This window comes from Conger conger, chromosome 6, assembly GCF_963514075.1.
Source record: "Conger conger chromosome 6, fConCon1.1, whole genome shotgun sequence".
In the NCBI taxonomy this organism is placed as follows: Eukaryota; Metazoa; Chordata; class Actinopteri; order Anguilliformes; family Congridae; genus Conger; species Conger conger.
The window spans coordinates 40359077-40371691 of record NC_083765.1 but is presented as its reverse complement, the minus strand read 5'-3'; the positions used below and the strand labels follow the sequence as shown (position 1 = coordinate 40371691).

Below are 12615 nucleotides of genomic sequence, written 5' to 3'. Positions count from 1 at the left end.
TTACAAGAGAAACAATCTTTGTGCTAACCAATCGCACTTTCATTTCTTCTCCAGGGGTGATGTCACATTTCTTAGTGGACCAACATCGGCGATGCTAACATACAGTGCACAAATCAGCACGGGGCTACACAACACACGGGATTGTTTTGAACACGGGTGAACGGCACAACAATATGAAGTGCCTCCACCCAAATCTAAAGGGGCTTTGGTTGAGAAAGTCAATAGTATAGTAGTCATTTTGTTTGGTTGAAAAGGTATATGGTCGAGAGGGATTTTGGGATTTGAAGGTAGTTACAGACAGCACTCTTGAGACTGAAAGGGTTCATTGTTCTCCAGGGGTAATGTCCCACTCATGGCAACTGACATCGGCGATGCAAACGCACACTGCACGAATCGGCACCAACCCTACCCGTCTCGAACAGGGGCGAATTACAGACGTAATGCAACAGCGGGAGACTATGGATGGTTCCGGAATCTGGGCAGAGTCTTTTAAGCCAGCGAAGGAGCCGTGTTACCAGAGGAGCAAACCAGACACGGGCGGGGTGTGGCGTGTACCCAGCATGCCCTGCTGTACTCACTGGGAGGCCCAGGGGTCCTCTGTCACCTTTGTGTCCCGGCTCTCCACGCGCCCCCTTCAGACCGTGCGTCCCTGTCTCTCCCTGTAAAGCAGAGACAGGTTTACAATCAATACAATACAACACAAAACAATACAGCAAAGAATGTTCACAAGATGAGAACATATCCCACTGCTTTCAACAACTCCACATGTCATGCAAGCTAAAGGAAAACAGATGATGGCATATGTACTTATGACATACAGTCTCCTCCAAAGGTATTGGAACAGATCCAAATTTCAGCTTTTATTTCCTGGTATTTTTATCTAGATTTGTTAAACAACTTAGAACATATCACTTTTTGCATCAGACCACCCAATTTTTAGGTGAGCAAAAGTATTGGAACATTTGGCTGACAGGGGTTTCCTGTTGCCCAGATGTGTCCTGTCAGATTGATTGGTTAAACACTAAATAGTTCTGAATGTCTACTCTTGGTTCTAGCCTTGGGTTTTGCCTGTGAAGACTGCATTTGTGTTAGAAACTGCTTGGGTACTGAGTAACTGACATTGAACAGAAGGAAGTGTCATGGCTTTGGCTTGCATGGCTGCTTCTGGAGTGAGTGGGCCTACTAATATTATTGATGATGTAACTCATGATGTTAACAGCAGGATGAATTCAGAAGTCTACAAAAACATTGTGTTTGCCAACTTACAGAGAAATGCGTCCAAACTAATTGGGAGGAATTTCATCATGCAGTAAAACAATGACCCAAAACAAACTGCCAACACAACAAAGGACTTCATTAGAGAGAAAAAGTGGAGAGACTGCCAAGTCAATCACCAGACTGTAACCTAATTGAGCATGCATTTCACCTCCTGAAGAGGAGATGGAAGGGAACCCTCCTCCCGAAACCAACAACAACCGAAAGAGGCTGCAGTAAAAGCCTGGAAAAGCATCACAAAAGAAGAATGCAACAGTTTGGTGATGTAAATGGATCACAGGCATGATGCAGTTATTGCAAGTAAGGGATATACTACCAAATATTAAGCATTATTTTCTTTCATTTACTGTAATAAATACTCTCTGTTCCAATAATTTGCTCACCTAAAAATTGGATGGTCTGATATCAAAGGTGCTATGTTCTAAGTAGTTTAATACCAGGAAATAAAAGCTGAAATTCTGAACTCTTGTGTCATGTTCATCGTTTTATCTCAACCCCAAATGTATTCAGTGTATTGCAAAAACAAATTAACTGAATTTAGAGCAGCAATAACAACAAAGAGAACTCATCATTCATAAGCTGGTGAGTGAATACTGCAGTGTTGATGCAATAGACAGCAGGCAAATACCATGTACAGCCAAAAGATTTTTATAACATGTTGAAATAAATGTTGAATATAATTTAATGAGTACATGTTTAACAACTTGTATACAACTTTAATTCATGTTGTGTGTCTTCATTCATTCCATTCATTCATAACCTTAAAGTGGATTCATGGATTTCAGGGTTTCATAGCTAAACTGCAGCGATTATGAGATTATCACTGGGTGTGTGTACAGGCATACTAATACTCAGACCATAGCCTGATATTGGTAATACCTTGATTATCAAAAGGTCATGTGAAAACATTCATCAGATTATCTTTCAGCATAAGGTCATTATTGGCATATTGATTACATTACAGGAATTTGGCAGACACTCTTATCCTGAGCAACGTACTACTAAGTGCATACCCATAACAAGGGACTGAAAACCAAGTGTGCTGATAACCCTAGAGGGAAGTACAGTTCCAAGTGTATTTGTGGCCAATCTTTAATTAATTTGGTGCATGTACAATAGAGATCACACTCCAATTTCTTTAGCCATTGAAACTGTCCTTATCCGGCCGTTGATAGTTGAAGTTGACGATCCTGGATGAAAACAAGTATGGCTCCCGTGTCGGATGAGCATATTCGGAATATGGAGAAGAATACTGCAAACACAGCTAATGGAATGACCGCATTACTGATATCCATGTGTATGCAAAACTCTAAATGCTGGCATAAACTGATTACTCCCAATAATCAGGTTATTGGATTGCATGTAAATGTAGCCAATAAGCAGTTGTGCATGATAATGAGGAGACTCCTTTGCTTGACTGACAACCCAACAAGCCGATAAATAAGATGAAGCCCAATCTTCATAAGCAGCACAGGTGAATCCATATATCTGTGGACTGCTCTATTTGCTGCTTTTAGGGTTTTTAGGGGTAAAATTCAATGTATTTAGGGGTCTGGTTCTGCACACTATCAGGTGCCGGTACCGAAGAACCAATCGCAACCAAAAACTTGGCAGAATATATGACTTTATTAGATGTCACGTAGATCAAACAGGCAGAGGTTGAATACTGGCAAACAGGTGAAATAGAGATAACTAAGTTTGTAGTCGATGTCACAGGCAAAAGATCAAACATGGGAACACAGTCAAAACAGGCAACGGTACAAAACACAATCCAAAAAGCAAAATCCAAAGAGGCAAGCAAAGTTCAATAACAGGTAGAGTGAGAAACAAAACATAAGGCAGATCCCTGGCAGAAGCCAGGGTACACGGAACAGGCAGGCAGAAAAACGTAGGAGAGTACGATCAAAACACAAAAACATCAGGCAAGAAACAAGGAAACTAGGCGGGTATAAATACACAAACAAAGTAACTGAGATGACGAACAGGTGTGAGTGCAGGGAAATGGGAAACGAGACACGGGCTACGGAAAGCGAACAAGGACAAGAGACAAGAAAACAAAGGCAGGAAACTGTAAACGCTAGGACACAGGAGCACGGAGTGTGAAACTAACCTTGGGTCCTGAAATCCCATTGGGCCCCTACAAACACATGGAAAACAAACCATTGGCACATTAGCTTCCAACAGAAACATAAACTTATCCCCATGCAAACCAACAGAGAAACACAGGACTAAGCTTTGCAAGTACTGACTTATTATTATTGATTCACAAGGGCAACAGATTGCCCAACAACCTATTTTAGACAAACAGTCAGCTATGCCAAAGAACAGAAAGGGGTCTGTAGGTATGGACTATCTGTTACTATGGTGACGTGACTTTAGATTGTTTATCGCCTACAGTGATGCACAGCGGACGATCAGATATGGGAAAATTTCAGGCGCGAGGACTATTCATTCCTGTGCTTAACTTAGCATAGCAGTATGTGGCATAGAGGGTAAAGAACATGCTCATTGGTCACTGAGTGGCTCATGCTGTTAAGGCTCTGTTCCAGTGTGTGGATGTGCCCCATGGTCTGGTATCTGTTAAGGCTCTGTTCCAGTGTGTGGATGTGCCCCATGGTCTGGTATCTGTTAAGGCTCTGTTCCAGTGTGTGGATGTGCCCCATGGTCTGGTATCTGTTAAGGCTCTGCTCCAGTGTGTGGATGTGTCCCATGGTCTGGTATCTGTTAAGGCTCTGTTCTAGTGTGTGTATGAGCCCAATGGTCTGGTATCCGTTAAGGCACTCTTCCAGTGTGTGGAGGGCTTCACAGTCTGGTATCTGGCTTTTTGTCTGATGTTTTTTATTTTATTTCAATAATTTCACCACAAATTTAACACTCAGGCCAAGGTGATTTCGCACCATCCACACCACAGGGCAGCACACTGCACAACAGGAGAGGCACAGCTGCACCAATTAGAGGAGAGGCTACACTGAGCATGCTCACAATGGGGGATATGGGTATTGTAGTTTGTGAGTGATGGCAGGCCCTGCACTGCAATAGTGCATTTCTGTTCCACTGAAATCAGTCTTAAAAGGGGAAACTCAGTCGACATTCACAGTAAGTGCTGCGTCATCATCATGGCAACCCTGAGCGCACATGTAACTGAGTTTCTCACATTCTCACAGGGCTGTTTATATGTCATTACAGAACATAATTTGCGTGTGTCTTTAGTCTTTGGCGGGAGAGCAGCTGGAAGTGAGCAACGTTCCCTACTCTTCCGACATTTGCATCGGCAGGGAAATGGGAACGAGAACGACCGGTTCGATAGGAGGTAAACACCAAGAGAAAAGCAAACTGCCACGCACGCCATCCACACCAAGAACTATACCTATAACTATAACTATAAACACTGTATATCCTTTTAACAGTTGTTCTAATATGAACATACATTCATATTTTTGTAGTGCATGGATCGAGCACCGAAAAGTATTTGAATCCAAAGCAGCTCGGGTGTGGACCTGTGACACTTTTACATTATGTGATTGCCTGACTCCAGGTACCTGCGATAAGATGTCTGTACCCTATCTGACTGAGCACAGGCAGAAAGTGTAGAGCTTTTTTAGAAATGTTGAAACGTCTACTCACCATGGGTCCCGGGGGCCCATGAGGGCCTGGAGCCCCAGGAGGGCCGATGATCTGTGGGGGAGAGACGGGGGGAGTCAGCTCTGTACGCGGTTCAGCCTGTACGAACACGTGAACTTACAGGAATCATACATCCTATATGAGCCATCGAAATACAGTGCATATATATGCATTTGCATATTTCAAAAAAATCCCCAGTGGGAAGAAATCACAGGACTGAATGAGCTGTGCGGTGCCCATCCTCGGACAAACAAGGTAAACGGTAAATTGATCAATCATCTCCTTCCAGAGCCAAAGGATTAGTGGTTATTGATAAAAAATAAGGACACCTGGTCCCCCGAAGAGCTTTCTGCTCAATGTCTGGCAGGGTACTAACCTCAGGCATATTTACACACACAAAACTAAGTGGAGAAAACAGAAATAGGTCATCTGAAAAGGCTCTTTTTAGACCATCCCTGGGAAGGAGAAACATGGTGGCTCATGTACACTGTTAGAGGAGGAGTGTACTTACTGAAGGTCCCTGGGCGCCAGATAGCCCCGTGTCACCTTTGTCTCCTTTGAATCCGTTCACACCCTGGCAACAGGAAGATCAGAAACATAGACGTTTACCATTCATCTCCATTTGTTGTTGTTATACTGCATGAACACACACACACTCACTCAACGACACACACCTCTTCCCTTAGTCACAGTGTTATGTTGTTGTTTTATATTCCAGTGCGTCTGATTGTGTGACTTTCTGAGGTTACTTAGCATTTTGTTGCAGTTAATCAACGACAGCAGCTGATGAACTGGTTGGCAGTTTTTCAGGTGAACGCGAATTACAAAAACTGGGGGTGTATATGACATCCAGGGCACACTCTGATAAATATTCACCAATATAACCAATTTGCTATGCCTACAGAAACATTTAGGGTCTGAAAATCAAACTAAAGTATTGATTAATCAAGAAAAGAAAAAAAAATTCAAGAATGGATATATCCCTAAAATGCAGTACTTCAGTGAGGTACTTGAGATGATCTTACAGGCAAGCCAGGTAGTCCCAGTGACCCCTTCTCTCCAGGCTGTCCCGGGGAACCCGAATCTCCTTTCGACCCCTTCATGCCCTGTAGGGAGTAGAGGGGGGCCAATCAGAATCAAGGGAGTGGATAAGTACTTGCAGTCAGTTCTGGCGTTGGCATGTCCATCAAACAAGCACTCTGGGTCAAACTTACTCTCTCACCGTCCAGTCCCGGAAAACCAGGTGCTCCTCGATCGCCCTGAAACAAGACCAATCAGCTCAAATAGGAACGTGGACTGGATAGTCATGTGACCAGTATTCTGCTTCCAAAACATTAGCCCCATTTCATACTCTCACAGCCACACACCAGTATGTCATTATGTAGATGTGATCTGAAAGAAGATTCATAACTTAATAGCTTAATAACTTTTAACATAATTACTGTTCAACACTACAGGCCGCCCTTGTACATAATGCCCCATAGAGCAAAAGGCTGCATGATTTTAAATACCTTTGAGTATGATCTTTAAGCTTGTTATGCGTGCAGGACAGCGAGTCATTTTGAATGTCCTGTTAGGTGACATTATGTAGTAGTTGTGTGGACATTGATTGTTATTCCAGAGTCATACAAATATGAACTGTATGTACTTTAGCTTGTTTGTAATAGATGTTGGCACTAAAAGCTGTAGAACCAGAATTTGGCAAGTACAGCAGCTACAGGCGGTTTTAAAATTATTTCACTATGTATTGGTTAATGGCATTCCTTAGGATCCTAGCTAGGTCTTCCTACAGCACAATGTAGATGTAGTCACAAAATCATAGCTCCTGATTTCTTGCTAAATGCTAAATTCAATTGGAGATTATCCATAAGAATATATATACATACATGCTTTATATATATATATATATATATATATATATATATATATATATATAAATAAACTGGTAATGTTTACATTGTTACATGAGTTACACATGAGTTCCTAATAAATAAAATGGCTATTTATTTTATCTTAGCTATTGATATATCAATGTACTAAAATACCAGACCTGTTGGCTCAGGTATGGTCGTTCATTGATATATAAATAAATTAATGAAATAACTACTGGAGTTAAACCTGCAGACACTGCGGCCCTCCAGGACTGGAGTTAAACCTGCAGACACTGCGGCCCTCCAGGACTGGAGTTAAACCTGCAGACACTGCGGCCCTCCAGGCACTAAAAGCTGCAGAACCAGAATTTGGCAAGTACAGCAGCTACAGGCGGTTTTAAAATAATTTCACTATGCATTGGTTAATGGCATTCCTTAGGATCCTAGCTAGGTCTTCCTACAGCACAATGTAGATGTAGTCACAAAATCATAGCTCCTGATTTCTTGCTAAATGCTAAATTCAATTGGAGATTATCCATAAGAAGCTTTATATATATATATATATATGCTTTATATATATATATATATATATATATATATATAAATAAACTGGTAATGTTTACATTGTTACATGAGTTACACATGAGTTCCTAATAAATAAAATGGTTATTTATTTTATCTTAGTTATTGATATATCAATGTACTAAAATACCAGACCTGTTGGCTCAGGCATGGTAGTTCATTGATATATAAATAAATTAATGAAATAACTAAACCTGCAGACACTGCGGCCCTCCAGGACTGGAGTTAAACCTGCAGACACTGCGGCCCTCCAGGACTGGAGTTAAACCTGCAGACACTGCGGCCCTCCAGGACTGGAGTTAAACCTGCAGACCATGCGGCCCTCCAGGACTGGAGTTAAACCTGCAGACACTGCGGCCCTCCAGGACTGGAGTTAAACTTACAGACACTGCGGCCCTCCAGGACTGGAGTTTGAGATCAATGACATACATTCATGGCTCTGACAATCACCCTCCTTGCATGAACCATCTTTCATTGTGGGCGGAGTCATAGCTGTGTTACCTTTAATCCCTGTGGTCCTATTGGCCCGGGCAGTCCTGGTGGACCCTAGACAGGTGAGATAAATGTTTGTTTAGGGGTTTCTTGGGTAATGCCACAAATGCACAACAATCGTAGCCATAAGCACTTTGGGAGTAACTTTGATTATTGAGGAGAAAAGGACAATGAATGACATTGAAAAATATATAATCCCATCATAACCAACCAAATATTGCAACATAAAGGCAAACACACATAAACACACACAGACACGTAAATTGCATGCAAGTATTTGGAATCAGTCTAATAACACCTCATGCCCACTGCACACTAGATTGCAGCCAACTTTACTGTTGAATTATTTTAAACATTCCATTTAGTTCACCACTGCAACAATGCCTTTTGAATAGAAATGGATGTGACTAGGTTCTAAACCATCCTAGCTACGCAATAAGCTTTTTCTAGCAGGTAGGAACAAATATTACATTGATTAAAGTGCATTATAACAGCCAACTTATTGTCAATGTCGTTCTCTCTGCTAACATTTGTGGCGAACAGAAAGAGGTTTGAATACGTTGGCAAACGTTAGCCCATCTTAGCTAACGTTCGCCGTCTTGAACGCATGTCAGGTCTCCATGCTGTTTGTCGGAACGGCATGCTTTAAAACAGACTGGATAAAAGACTCATTACCGTCACTGTGAGAGTGGTAATCTTCTGTTTGCAGGTGAGGGAGAGATCAGATAACTGGGTAAGTACAGTACTAACCAATAAGAACACAGCAGTGAGCCCACCGCAACCTCTCCACTTTTTCACCTCACCTGCAGTGCATCCTGGATGTTCCCGCTGTAGTCTATGATCTCCGTGGCACCCTGATCCCCCTTTGGTCCTGGGGGGCCCTATGGAAGCAGGGGGATAATGTCACTTTAAAATGGGGGGTTGGAGTTGAGGATGAGAATTATGTTAGGCAGGTTAGGCAACTGGATTTGCGAGTTTGATTCCCAGGTGGGGTGCTGCTGTTGTCTCCTTAACCCCGCATTGCTCCAGGGGGGATTGGTCTCTGCTCAGTCTAATCAACTCTAAGTCACTTTGGATAAAATCAGCTAAATAATTGTAATGTACGCAATGTACATAGCAACCGTAAAGAAACTGGCTTCAGAACCTTGCGGAAAGCAACAGTAGATGAAATTATACTGTATTAAATTACATTCATTTGGCAAACGCTCTTATCCAGAGTGACGTACAATAAAGCGCAAATCGTAACCAGGGACAAGTGCGCTGAAAACCTTCGAGAGAAGTACGGTGCTGAAGTGATCACATGGATAAAAACTTGAACTTGAACCGTAGATGCTGAGTAAGACAAGTAAGCCAGCCCGTGAATTTTTCATGTTCCTAGTAGCAAAGTGAACAAGGCACTGCAGATAGACAGCAACATCATGGCAACAGGCTGCAGTTAAACAAACAAGGGTGGTGGCTACATTCACTCCTATATTGCGCTAAGTTATGACACGTCGGGCAGACGAGATGTCTTATCTGGAGGAACTTTATACTTCCCTCCTCTCGTTACGGATACGTGGGGTACGAATGACAGCTGTTTACTGCCAAAATTTATTTACACGGAAAAGAGAACTGACGGCTGCTGTGTTCTCCGTCGTTGGGTCGTGGACCTTCTAGTGTTGTTACCAGGCATGGTTCACTGGACACTTGTCATGAAAAGGACATTGACATTAGCTCTTTTAGTGTAGTATTTCCCAAATGAAGAGAAGGTGAGGTCCCCACACACTTGTTCTTCCACCCACATGTTACAAAATAAGGAACTATTGTCGCTAAAGCGACGGCATCTTAAAATAGATTATACAGATATAACCGTGAGTGAACACTTTCAAGCGTTATATCCTATTACCATAGTGATAGAAAATTGCGCCCTGAAAAAAATAAATAAAATAAAATTTAAAAAAAACAGCCCAGCATTAAGGGGTTAAATACTCCTTTACTCTTAGAATGGTCTCTGTAGCTCATTGAATTATTCTCACTTAATTTTAGAAACATCAACATCTGACCTGGTGTCCTTGTTTAACTTGAAGCTTTTCTTCTTTATGCAAGTGACTCAGTCATTTATTTAAATGTGAGAAAGAAATTGTTTTTAACAAAGAGACAAAGGGTCAGTTTCAGCATTTAAAAAATGTTTCCTTTAATCATTAGATGCTTTTCGTGCTCAACTCATATGCGTCCGCCCACACGCTTTTTACATTTTAACGCACTGTTTCTCAGTGTTTTCATTAAAGACTAAAAAGGCTCAACAGAGCCTCATGTTTGTGCACACACTGCCTTTCAAAATGTCAGTGGGAGCAAATCAGTTTCAGAAAACATCAAAAGTTTGTTTTTCCTGGTCCCTTGAGAAATATAAATTACAATAATGTTTGTACAGTGCACATAACTATTGTAACTGAGCACTCTGCTACTCAAAAGCCTCCATTTACAGATTCTACAACTTAAAGATAAATGTTAATTTCCCATTTGTTTTCAATTATCTTCTAGGTGCTTTAGAATATCATTAAGCTATCATTTTGATCAGGGGTGTCAAACTCCAGTGCTCTTTTCTTAAGCTATTTAGGCAATGGAAACAAGGTGTGTGTGTCCAATCAGCGACCTGAATGAAGCACTACATGCTGGAGGCCGTCTGCCAGACCAGGGTCAAATATTGTTTTGGATTAAAATACTTTTCTGTGCTTGATTGATCCTGCCAGAGTATTTCAGAGTATTTCATAGGTTCCAATACACCACACAAGCTTGGTAGAGCATAGAAAAGTATTTGAATCCAATTATGTATTCCACCCAGGTCTGCTGTGCATATTAATAGCATGGCTACATTAATGGTACGGCCCAGTACGGCCCAGTATGGCCCAGTAAGGCCCAGTACGGCCCAGAAAGGCCCAGTAAGGCCCAACACGGCCCAGTACGGCCCAGTACGGCTGAGAGTGGCCCAACACGGCCCAACACGACCCAGCACAGCCCAGCGCAGTTTGGGTGCCTGGAGCAGGACAGGAACGGTCCTCGGGACCTGTCTAAACTGGGAAACGACCTCCAGCACACAGCGGGTAATCAGTCAAGACAGGCAGTGACCACTCACCCTGGGCCCAGTGGAACCTGTCTCTCCGGGGTCCCCCTGAAACACAGAAACAGCATTCATCACACACAAAGTCCCTGGAGCAAGGCCTGCTGTGTAACCCCTCTACTGAAGGCACTACCTGCCAATCATCACTGTTCCAATGTCATAGCAATGTGACAACAGCAACATAATAATATATAATAGGACATTGTTATTATTATTATTAGAATTATTATTATTAGTTTTTTTGCACACCCTGCCTCCACCCACACTGGCTCACAGGTGTGTCTTGGCACAATATAAATGTGTATTTTACAAAGCACGGTGGATAAAAGGACAGCGATAATGCACAAACGCATGCGCGCACACACGCACACACACCTACACATGACTGCATTCCAGAGACCTCCCATCTCACATATCAGACACAAGATGAAGAACAAGACAAGCCTCGCACCCTGGAAAACCAGGAAGAGAAGGCTCATGTGTGTGGGTCTTTAAACTGGTGTGTGTGGGACTTTAAACTGGTGTGTGTGGGACTTTAAGCTGGTGTGTGGGTCTTTAAGCTTGTGTGTGTGGATCTTTAAGCTGGTGTGTGTGGGCTTTAAGCTGGTGTGTGTGGGGCTTTAAACTGGAGTTTGTGGGGCTTTAAACTGGTGTGTGTGGGGCTTTAATCTGGTGTGTGTGTGGGGCTTTAAGCTGGTGTGTGTGTGGGGCTTTAAGCTGGTGTGTGTGTGGGGCTTTAAGCTGGTATGTGGGTCTTTAAGCTGGTGTGTGTGGGGCTTTAAACTGGTATGTGGGTCTTTAAGCTGGTGTGTAGGTCTTTAAGCCGATGTTCTGGTTTGACACTGATGCACGGATGTATCAGGCTTTCCTGACCCCGCCCGTTTCAATAACCTTTACTGCTGGACACACAGCCTGTAATTTGAGTCACTGACCTTTGACCCTCTGAGGCCTGGATTCCCAGACTCCCCTTGTGTTCCCTGGCAGAAAGAGGAGTAGCAGAGAGGGACAGAAAAGAGATAAGGCGCCCTCTTCAGGCTGAAGGACAAGTGCACATCAGTATTAATAACCTAATTCCACACCACACATTTGGATAAGCAAATACAAGTCAAATAATTAGCTTTGCATTGAAGTGTGTGTATGTGCCTGTGCTTATCACCATAAGACAATAGTTTTGTGCTTCTTTAAGAGTTTCAGGTACTTTATAAACTTTATAGTTCCCAGTCGAACAACTGCAACAATATTGTTCATAATATACATTATCAAGGGAATTGATATTCATAAAATGTTTATGAGGTGGAAATATACCACTAAAATGTACCACTGTACCATTATAAATACATTGGTACATGTTAGTGGTATATTTCCCCCTCCTAAACATGTACCAATGTACCATTATAAATACATAGATACATGTTAGTGGTATATTTCCCCCTCATAAACATTTTATGAATATCAATTCCCTTGATAATGTATATTATGAACAATATTGTTGCACACCATTATAAATACCTTAAAGTACGTCAGCCAGCCACTGACACAATCCAGATTCAACACCAGCCCATGGGGCCCATCCACACGCTACAACACAGCCTCAACAACACACTGATTCATGTGTTGTGACAGTTCCTCAGGTATAGTTACAGGAACTGTTGGAGAAGTCCCAGAGTTCAAAGTGGG

At 42.3% G+C, this 12615-nt stretch overlaps 1 protein-coding gene across 1 annotated transcript in view; it reads right to left on the bottom strand.

The window, feature by feature from the left end:
- Positions 1–12615, bottom strand: part of LOC133131552 (collagen alpha-1(XXV) chain-like) — a 65125-nt gene that overhangs the window by 14598 nt on the left and 37912 nt on the right. Inside the window, exons 16-26 of the mRNA XM_061246927.1 lie at positions 11871–11915; positions 10954–10989; positions 8645–8722; positions 8517–8540; positions 7851–7895; positions 6111–6155; positions 5922–6002; positions 5408–5470; positions 4900–4950; positions 3386–3412; positions 579–659 (exon numbers count right to left, since the gene is read on the bottom strand). Of these exons, the coding sequence (XP_061102911.1) occupies positions 579–659; positions 3386–3412; positions 4900–4950; positions 5408–5470; positions 5922–6002; positions 6111–6155; positions 7851–7895; positions 8517–8540; positions 8645–8722; positions 10954–10989; positions 11871–11915 (576 nt within the window). The remainder of the gene's footprint in view (positions 1–578; positions 660–3385; positions 3413–4899; positions 4951–5407; positions 5471–5921; positions 6003–6110; positions 6156–7850; positions 7896–8516; positions 8541–8644; positions 8723–10953; positions 10990–11870; positions 11916–12615) is intronic.